We start from the raw sequence: 10,875 nt of genomic DNA, 5'->3' as shown, positions 1-10,875 counted from the left end.
TCTATATGACGATCCTAAATTTATTATTTATTTCAGGAGCTTTTTGGATGTTTCCGTGCACTGAATTAACCCAGAATCCCTGGCAATAGAGTTGCTGATATTGTGACACTAGTTTTGTGGAAGCGACCACAGTTCGCGTGCTACGGTAACCCACATCCGGCATGTTACAAGTCCACAGACAGGGAGAGGCAGCGAATCATCGTGGCTGAAATGTTTTCGTAAGTTGTCGTATTCTTTAAGTGCTTGACGTCGTTTACAAGTTTCTCTTATTAGCCATTTTTACGTGAGTTTTATGATACCAGTACTGTCGCATATTTGTTTCCTTGTGTTATTTTTAAGTTTATTTCTTGTTGGTTTGACTTGGATACCATTTGCATGAACTCTAAGGAGATTCACCTCGCACCTGTAAATTTTGTGGCCATTGATTTTTATTTTTTTGAGAATATAAGAACGCAGGAGTTCATTACTCCAAACTATTAAGTTCTATAATCCATTTAACAAATTTCATAAAAGGAAAGTACAATGCGTGACATTTATACAGCGGCCACAAAACTCGTTTACAGTTATATGGCCCAAGGTGGGTAACTCTCAGAAATAAGTAATTGTAAAGTAATTGCATTACTTTTAAAAAGTAATTTGTAATTGCAATGAACTACTTTCGCGTAGTAGTAATTGTAATTGTAGTTAAACTACTTTGGGAGCTAAGTAATTGTAATTGTAATTAAATTACATTTTGAAAGTAATTTACCCATGTATGGTCTGGAGTCTTTGACGTACTTCACGCAGTAGTGGTGCACGACAGCACGCCGGTACGATGCTTCTCCAGATCGAAACGGGCAGGAGTGGGGATTGAACCCAGGATTCCTTGGTTCTGCGGCGCGAGGTTTCGCTCCACGTGCTCCGAGCTGGTGTGCGCTAGCCCCTTCGGTCACCGCTCCCCCAGCTTAGCTTTCACGGCGCTCCAACTCTGTGAAAGCTAGTTGCGCGAGCGCATGCAAATGGGGCGCAAAAGACAGTCCCGCGCTCTCGCAGCATTGCGGGACTGCTGCACAGTGGAAGCTAGGGTAGCCTTGAAAATGTAGCACAAACATTTTGGCGCAGAGTACAGGCACGAGTACATGAGCTACTTGAGCTGACGGAAAAAAAATCGAGTAGAGGAATTCTTTGTAAAGCGAAAGCGCTGCTTTCGGCACCGTTAAGGTCGGCCTGCCCTAGGAATATGGCTGCCCCAGTAATCTCTTAGAAAAGCAAGTAAAAACTTGCCATATGCGCGATGACTGGCAGTGGCACCGGCCAGGAGCTCTCTACTGAACGGGGCTTAGCTCGGACGCAGCTTTCTGCGACAAAGAAGTACGCTATAGGGAGTATTCACTGGCGTCCATATCTGTGTGTGTGCGAATTCTGAGCGCTTGCTGGTGGCAAACTTCCACAGTTCTTTTGCAACGTGCATTCCGCAGCATTGAGAGTGCCAGTCTTAGCAGCCAATTGATGTGAGCTCGTTCTGAGCATGCGCTTTAAACAGCACCCACAAGTATGGCTTCCAGTGAATACTTCCTATTGCCGCCGAATGCACGTCCACCTCGAGCACCAAACAAGGCCATGCACGCACCAACTGCACTCCTGAATTCCTACTCAAAGCTGTCTGACAACGTAGTGCGCAGACACACCCTCAAAAAGGAACGCCAAGCGGAAGTTTAATTGGGGTTATTTCATGCAGAGGAGGTGTCCGGGAAAGCCCGAAAAAGGCATGTCAGATTAGCTTGACTTTAAATGTGTCTCTTTCCAAGCCAGAGCGCTGGTGTCATCTATATTCTTAAATATCTCGAATCGGCGATAAAATTCTAATCTGATATCATCTTAAGCACTATAGACCTTTCCAGAAAAGGGCTGCTGGCCGGTTTCATTTTCAGTGTTCGTGCGTATCGCGCGTGATTTGCTCGCTTTCCGAAGCGACGCACACGCGCATGCTGAGCTGTGGATTTGTAAACATTGGAAAGGTCTATACGCAGCAGTTGCTCCGACAGACAAGATGAGGCTGGTGCTCTTCTTCTGGCTTGCCTGCGGAGGGTCCTGGAACGGCGGCGTACGGGATACCATGGTGTGAGTTGACCTTCGAGTGCCGGGTATCCCATTCCTTGATCTGAAGCAAGGACCATTCGTCCTCGTACGGCGTTTCGTATTCGACGCTACCCCTACGGAGAATTTTTTTAAGGCATGGAGCTCACGACTAATAGACCGATCTCACCAGCTAGCTTGAGTACACCACCGCTGTCGACATGCATCGTGGGAGCTGTAGTCTTTCTCCACGCGCGACAACCCTGCTGGAGGTCTGCGCGAGCAGAGCACGAGGCGGCATGAGCTATCTCGTGAACTGGCGTCTGCCTCCTACGAATTACAGTTATGGCGGCATCACGCATGCGTGGAACGCTTGGTGAGATCGGTCTATTGTCTCTTTTATCTATGGCGGGTCAACATCCTAAGCAATGCTATTATTGGTAACTTTCATGGCCAATAGGGGGCGCACTAATTCCCATCAAAATGGCTGTCATCTGGATGATCGTCGTATAGCACAGTAGGACAAGGTAGGGTACGCGACGCTTAAGTAATTTTATATTTTGTGAAATGCGAGTGTTATGTGAGCCTTACCAGATACTTCCACGTCAAGAAGGTGTAAGCAAGCAGCTTCATTCCAAGTCGATCATCCAGGAGCTAGGGAGCGTGATTCTCACACCGCGGTACAACAATCGCTGAGAGTTGCGAATAACCGACTGCGTTCTCAGCGCGGCTACGGCGTGTGGCAGTGTAGGCTTCGTGGCAGATCTGATTAAAACAAACTGATATTGTGAACATCATAAAATAATTGGGCGCTTTACTTGAACACAACACAATCGGGAAAAACTAGGTGTCAAGTGCTGGATACAGGCCATAACCTTCCACACAATTCTACTATTGGCGACCTGCCCCAACCAAAAGAGTCGACGTGGTAGGTATTCGCGATTGTACTCCGTTTAAGCTGACACCGCAACCAATGCCACAGCCAAGAGAGCTCGAGGCTAGTTTGAAGCGTTTTTCTTCAGAACGGGCACTCGCGCTAGAAATGCACGTCTCAAATTCATGAGCACGGGCTGGCTCGCGCTTGTAGATTTGGCTGCCGCCTCGGCTTAAGGGGGAACAGAGCACAGCTAAACAATGTAGCCCGAGTCTTATTGGAGCAACAAACATAAACAACCGACATTTACAAGCCTAAAACGCGCGCAACTTGCACGCCAAGATACCTTGGCAAGCTTGTAGTCCGTTTGTGCTCGTAAAGCAAGCAGAAGGAATTGCAAACCGGCTAAAGATCCTTCTCGTGGATGCTGCTCGGGCTTGAGGCTTGTGACCGGTGCCGACGCTCCGCGAGTTCCGCCAACTTAACCGCCAACAATATCGCTTGGAAGAGTGACGTAGTCACTCTTCTGAGCCTTATCGTGGACAGGTGTTGCTGCGCGCGTTTTAATCGCCATTTTTAAATCCGGCTAAAACAAAACGTAAAATGTGATTAATTACTATCTCAAAAACTGTTATAATTTTGCAGATTATTTTAACGGTGTGAGCTGTAATAGTAATTACAGCCATTTCTAACATTGCAGGATGACTAGTAAACCGAAATTTAAATGGTTATTTATGCTATATTAGTTAATTAGCCAATTTACATGGCGCTTATTCCTCAACTGATGTCCGCCGAACTCGAGACACGCCTAGCGAAGACGGTATTCAGCTAGCAGTTTTCACTCTTAATTAAAAATTATTTTTCCATTAAAAATATCCTGTATATGGTTCTCCACACAGTACGCACCTTTCCACTGTTTACAAAAATCGCAGTCCACACGCGCTAAATCACGGTCCATCCAGCGCTCGCTCGCCATTGCGGCCAGCCAGAAAGTTCGCGTGCATAACACACAAACACAGCAGTGTTTGCGACCTTATACGCTTTTACGAAAATGTTCATATACTGTATTACGATCGAATAATATATTTTCAAGCCGACCCAGCCGTCGGCAATGATTAAAGCACGGATTTTCACGATTCCTACTTGTGTATACTCACCTTCCGCGTCCTACCAATCTGACAGTCAACAACATAGTTATTCTGATATTTAGATCTCCGTGAATTTGTCGGGAGGCTCCTGAAGTGCACAGCGTGTAGTAGTTGAGGCTGGCTGACCGGCGCGCTCGAGCCGAGGCTACACGGGAGCCGTGTGGAGAGCCCCGGCCAATTAAACTGTTAAACAAACATGCTAAATTGAACTGCCACCTTTCTTACTGTGAAACTGCTTCGGAAATTAGGCAGTTGTCCTTGGCGAGAACTCCCTGTGCCTCAATTATGCACTTGCCGCTCGAGCAGACGTCGAAACGCAAGGAGCTGATGCTGTAGGCCAGGCGTTTGAAAGAGACCGCCTGCCGCTCTCACTTTCACAGCGGCAGTAGCAGACGCCCCGTAGTGTCGACTCATCTGCACGACCATCGGAGCAGACGTACTTGCACGCCGTATGGCTAGAACTTGGAAGGTTCCTAGCGGTTGCGAAGAGCGTGACTTTCAGTTACTGCGCACTGAGAAGGCCGGTAGTGCGCGGAGTAGGGATCAGGGGCGAAATCAAGAGCGGAAGCGGGCGTGAAAATCGTCGCAACTGGGCGCGGGAGCTGTAACTAGATAGGTTGGTGGCCTAGTTGGTTGAACATTATAAAAAACAGTAGCCCGAAAGACAAAGGACAATGAAGGACAGGACAGGACAAGACAAGCCACCTGTCCTGTCTTCCCTTGTCCTTTGTCTTTCGTGCTAATATTTGTATGATGCACAGGACGACGTGTAGAAACGACGACAGAGTAAATATCGACTATCGCAAGCGCCGAGCTGCGGTCGCGTTGACACAGGTTACGCGATAACGTAACTGCACTTGGATTTTTCTAGCTTAGCGTACTGGAGGCATGTCATGCGCCATTTAACCCCTTTCGGCTCCCAGCAAACTATACCATCTCATGGTGACACCGACAGTGCACTACTGGCAGTCTTGGGTAGGCTACTTCCAAAATGTAATTCGTTACAGACAGTTACTTCAAGAAAAAAGGTTGGGAAGGTGCCATTACGGCTACGGCAGCGAAACATTAGCTCGTCACATTTACTTCAAAAAGTAGCAGCCTAGCTTTTTAGTTACTTATTCTATACCTAAGTGACCAAGAAAAAAAAACAGCAAAATAAATTGTTTATTTCATGAAACACAAGCAAGCAAGGTGGACATGGCACTTGAAATGTCGGAACAGATCATTTGGAATGTGCAAGGAATGGCTAGATACTACTCGTTCAAAAATATATTTATCCTCAAAAAGCTGTGAAACATAACGACAAAAGTAACGTCGTTACTGTCATCCTTACTTCAGGATAAGTAACAGAAGTGCATTTACAAGTTACATTTCGAAAACGTAACACGTTACTGTTAAGAGTTTTTAGAAAAGCAACAAAGTGACTACTTTAGACCGACACTGAAAAGGTCAGTGCACACACACACCAGAGGGCTATCTCAGCACTGAATTAAACACTATGGGGGGCGGGGGGGGGGGGGGGGGGGGAGTTTATATAGCCTGAACTTAGTTTGCCTCAACGGGCGACTTGTCTCTCCGCTGTAGATGTGAAATTTAGCGAGTTCGGTACAACCGCTAACCTCGGGTCTTTAACGTGATATCCAATTAAAAGTTTTCAACAACAACATCAACGTTCACCATGCATTAGTGATACACGACTGTCTTACGCGCCTTGGGCCTCTTTGGCAACTGGTAAAAATAACGTAAAAAAAGGCCACAGCTTATGTACAAACAAAAGAAAAGATTATTCGACCGGCGTATGGGCGATAGGGCCACGCCTGGTGTAAAGGTGAGCAGGGTAGGCGACCAGAAAGTAGAGGATAAAAAATCAAAGACATTTACTGTTTTCTTAAGACGATAAAACTGGGGTCTCGCAAAAACACTAGGCGACGCGAGCTCGTGAACAAACAAACCAACAAAAACACAGTAGCTCAATACGTCTCATTAGCCTCAAAGCAAAACGGGCCCAACAAAGCACTAGTGAAGATAAAAGTCTTATCTGCCGTCGACGCTGATCCAGGGGAGTGTGGATGCCTCCTCCGTGGTCTTGTTCCAGTCGGTCGGACGATTTTCTCTGGCCCACTTCCTCACGCACTTGCACTGCAACACGGGCACAACGCGGTACATTAAGCAGAAACTAACTGAATACGATAGGGAACAATGACGTTGAAGCGCCGGGCGCAACTTTCCGTCGTCTTCGCGACCGCAGAAGGGGAGAGCAGCGTCCCAGACTCCTCTCCGGATTCCGGCCCTTTTCCCTACTAGATCACCTCTATACATAAAAGATAGCAGCATTCTGGAGATACTTATTTGTCGAGTCAGAAACGAGCTTCTTAAGTCCAATCAGAACTCTCCGTTTTGCGGTTACCAGAAAAACCACCCCAAACAAACACAACATAACGTTTTGCACTTCATCCATCAGCCACAGCGTCGCTGGGCGGTCGGGGAAATGCGGTAACACGGCACCCTCGGTTCGGCACGTACAGGAAGTGGCCTCTCCGCTCACGAGCCGGGCGCCAATCGTCTTCCTTCGGCACTCCCACCTGGCGTGATCGAAAACAAGCCAAACAAAACCCAAACCAAATAGCCTTCGGTTCTCGGCGATGCGTACACAAAGCAGCCGGTTCTGTGTGCGACGCGTACACAAAGTGGCTCTAACGTAAACAAATTAGACTATAAAAAGTTTCCCTTTGGTACATCCGGCATGGCACGACAGAACACACAAACTAAAAAATGTTGCAATAACAAAAGAGAGAATTAAAAAGACAAAAAACCTTGGCGATTATGACAACGACAGAGACAGCGCTGATAAAGCGCTGTCTTGAACATAGAAGCCTTGTGTTTAACATTATTAACAGTGATGCAACCCTGTATGAGCACTGTATACCGAAGCCAGCGTGCCATCAGCGTTAAGATTAGCGATATTTACTGCGCTGACCTAGCGCTGCGCTGGATGTGCAAAACAGGCTTCTGTGCCACCTAGAGCAGTTCAACTGTTTTGCAGACATGCAGCTTCCAATACGAGCGACGAAGACAGCGTTGGCAGCGCGCTGTACCTAACGCCTCTCATTGAGTCTGGACAACTGGAGCACGCCAGGAGCTTGAGCCGTGTCGGCTCGCTCGGCCAGGTGGAAGACGTGCCCGGTTACTCCGGCTTCCTCACCGTCAACGCTAAGCTGGGCAGCAACCTCTTCTTTTGGTTCTTCCCATCAAAGGTAGAAAAAAACTATAATCTCGCACTCGGAGTTCTTTTCTTTTGGTTCTTATCGGCTGCTACCAAAAATATCGACTGCGACCCTTTCTAGGTTGAAGCGGACAGTGCGCCCGTCCTGATCTGGCTCCAGGGTGGTCCCGGATCCACGTCGCTGTTCGGCCTCTTCACGGAGCACGGACCGTACCAAGTGGCCGAAGACGGAACGCCACACCTGCGCGATGTCACGTGGGTCAACAAGTTTTCCGTGCTCTACATGGATAATCCCGTGGGCGCGGGCTTCAGCTTCACGGAATCAGACGAAGGCTACGCTCGCAACCTTCATGACACTTCCAGGAACTTGTTCGAGGCCCTGCAGCAGTTCTTCACGCTTTTCCCCGACTACGTCGACAGGGACTTCTACGTCGGCGGGGAATCGTATGGCGGTTAGCATATTTTTTCATGTTACTTCGTCGGGAATCAGACAAGAAGTCTGTTTTATCAGCCGAAATCTACGAGAAAGCCGTCATGAAGAACCGTTACCAAGAACTATGACATCATGAGGTCATGTGACACTATGATGTCGTGGGACAGCATCATGTCACATCACACCGTGTCGTCAGGTGTAACCTTGACGTCGTGTAACGTCAGTGTCATATGACGTCACGTGGCACAGTGACGTCTGTCACGTGATTTCGTAGTGTCGTCTGACGTCATTATGTGATATTAAGGTGTCGTGACATTAGGGTGTCACGTGACGTCAGTTGTGGCTTCATGACGTCACTGATATCACACAAACACATAGCATGTGCCCAGCTCCATTCATATCATATCCTGTTCTTCCTTACCTCTGTCAGCATGATCAAGCTAGAAGAAAAAAGCACAAGGTTATTTTCTCAAAATTTCCTGCACCTTTCCACTTCCCCAAGCACCCTACCTTGCACTGGCCCTCCAACCCTCATACTTGTTTGAGTTTGGAGTCCTTAGCCTAGAAAAACCGAAAGCGGCGATCACACTGGCACAAAAGGTAATCTACATTCTGGTCTCTAGACATTTTCGGAGCATACACATGAATGAAGCAAACGTGCTTAACATGCTTGAGGCGTCTTCGCAGATAATCTCGTCATCAAGTCTGAAGGAAGCATTGTGTCTTTTGTATGATGCATGAGCAGAGTGACTGCGACTTGACGAAAATAGTAACGCATCTGTCACAAAGTCCAGGTCATGTCCGCTCTGCGAGTTCTCTAGCAGCCGGACGTTTCTCGCAGTATTGAAATATTATGAGTAGTGTCATGAGCAGATATTAGGTAAGTGCAGCACAACTGCTAACCCGAGGTCTATTAACATCATCCCGCACAAGCGAGTAATCAATTGCTATGGGCCCGACTGGTGTTCGTTAAGAGGAGGTTGCCTCTCTGGTGCTGACAAGAGCTCCTCGAGATTAACTCTAAATTCCTGAATATCAATTACTGTTTATAAGATGCATGGCCTTGATGTTAAAACAGCAACACGAAGTTCATTGGCTCTGATAGGAAGATGTTAAAAAGCACCCTCTTGGAGGCCTCTGTGGGGCAACCGACGTTTTGCTACTTTCCCCCAATACCTAAAAGATTTAGCCGCAAGAGACCTATAAGGTTTAGTCCTGTAGAATAGAACTAGACGCTCCATGTATAGATTAGTTTAAGTTTTGATTCGGTTTTGATTTAAAGTAAAATCTTGATAGATAGTGCTGAAGGCAAATGCCAAAGATACCTGCCCGAAGGGTAACCAGTTATCAAGCAAGGCGGTCGTGATTTGACCGTATGATGGTGGTGGGAATTATTGAAACCTCTATGCTTGATTTATTTTTCGTTAGAGAGAGGAACATGTATCAAGGCTTGCTTCATTTCTTCGTTAGCGGGTCATCGAAGAAGAACTTCCTTTGAGCGATAATCCGCGAGCCCTACGACTGTTTTGAAATGATAAGTAATTCATAATTATATATTGAAAACTTTTTTTCGCAGGAAAATATGCTCCTGCTCTCGCCTACACCATCGACACGGCCATCCAACCACGTGTGAAGATCAACCTCAAGGGAATCCTTATAGGAAACGGCTTCATCGATCCAATCTCCATGATGGACTTCGGCGACTACCTTTACCAGGTTGGGCTCGTGGATGAAAGCGACGCCGATGTTTTTAGGAAGCGGTCAAAAATGATGGTCAGACTAATGAAGAATGGACGCTACCTTGACGCCTTCAACATATTGGACCCTCTTTTGACTGGTCTCCTTACAAACCCAACCTACTTCAAGAATGTCACCGGAATGGACTTCTACTACAACTATCTTTACTCCAAACGACCTAAAAATTACCAATATTTTGACCAGTTCGTCGAGAGTCCAACGGCGCGCAAGGCATTACACGTCGGAAACCGTATCTTCACGGATACAAACAAGGTAGTTCAGCATTATCTTCAGGGAACCATCATGTCATCTGCAAAGCCCTACTTGGAGGCCCTAATTGAAAAGTACAAAGTTATGCTCTATGACGGCCAGCTGGACATTATAGTTGCGTACCCACTTACGACAAATTTCATCTCCACCCTTCAGTGGTCGGGAGCGAAGGCCTTGACCCGAGCACCGCGGCAAATCTGGATGACCCCAGATGGAGATGACGTAGCCGGTTATGTCAAGCAGGTCGGCAAGTTCACGGAGGTTTTGGTCAGGAACGCGGGGCATATTGCTCCCCATGACCAACCTGTGGTCTGTTTCGATATGTTGGTCAGATTCATCGACGGCAAGCCGTTTTCTGGATGACCTAATTGTGAGCTACTGAGCGATCCTTTGTCTGCCTAGGAAAGAAGTTCCGTGGATATCTTCGAAGTGGCAGTCTACGTTTCACTGAGATCTTTAAGCCGGGGTCACACTGCTTATAATACATACAAAAGACAAAGCGTTAACTACAGACATGATGACAAAATGATCTGCAGACAGACCTCAATCATGTTTGATGCATGCCTCTCTCAAAGATATGGATATTTCCAAGAAGTCTGCAGACGGTTTTTGTTTGACCTTTGTGACAGGAGTGTCATACAAGGAAGAAACATGCCCCAGACAGTGTCTCTAAAGACTGTGTTTTGTATGATTTGTCAGCAATGTAACCTCGGCTTAAGGATCCACGGGGGTTCCTTTTGCCGACCACGCTCCTGGGAGCTGCACATATAATGACCAGCTTCATGATCTGAAACAGGTGGTAGGTGAAACAGGCTTTCGAAGAAATGCGGACAGACATCGTTCCTATCGTAATCAAGAGGAGGTCCACAACCAATGCGAGCTCCTACCTAACAAGGCCGAAGGGCTGAAGTTTCGACGCCATCTGAAGGCAAACACAGGGCGCGGATTTCTCACAAGTGCTGTCTCAAGGTTTGCCTCTTTAGACGACGTCGAGAATACAGCCATCCGGCCGTGTCATCTAGGACGTGTTGGCACAACACAAAGAGAGTGATTATTTCCCACATTGTTTTAGTCTCCAAAAATAAAAAAATTTGTGTTATATACCAAAACGTCTATGGAAAATAAAAGAATATTT

The 10,875-nt window shown here is 46.9% G+C and overlaps 1 protein-coding gene across 1 annotated transcript; it reads left to right on the top strand.

Annotated features, from left to right (window-relative positions):
* The first annotated feature begins 2,026 nt into the window (after positions 1 to 2,026).
* On the top strand, positions 2,027 to 10,110 carry LOC120837550 (venom serine carboxypeptidase-like). The gene is made up of 4 exons (XM_040206989.3): positions 2,027 to 2,100; positions 7,121 to 7,331; positions 7,422 to 7,752; positions 9,310 to 10,110. The coding sequence occupies exons 1-4, from the start codon at positions 2,030 to 2,032 to the stop codon at positions 10,101 to 10,103; spliced, it is 1,407 nt and encodes a 468-aa protein (XP_040062923.1). The 5' UTR covers positions 2,027 to 2,029; the 3' UTR covers positions 10,104 to 10,110.
* Positions 10,111 to 10,875: the final 765 nt, after the last annotated feature.

This window comes from Ixodes scapularis, unplaced genomic scaffold (assembly GCF_016920785.2).
Source record: "Ixodes scapularis isolate PalLabHiFi unplaced genomic scaffold, ASM1692078v2 ptg002615l_1__unscaffolded, whole genome shotgun sequence".
Classification (NCBI taxonomy): Eukaryota; Metazoa; Arthropoda; class Arachnida; order Ixodida; family Ixodidae; genus Ixodes; species Ixodes scapularis.
Note: the sequence above shows the minus strand (reverse complement) of the source record. Positions and strands in the feature narration are given on the sequence as shown.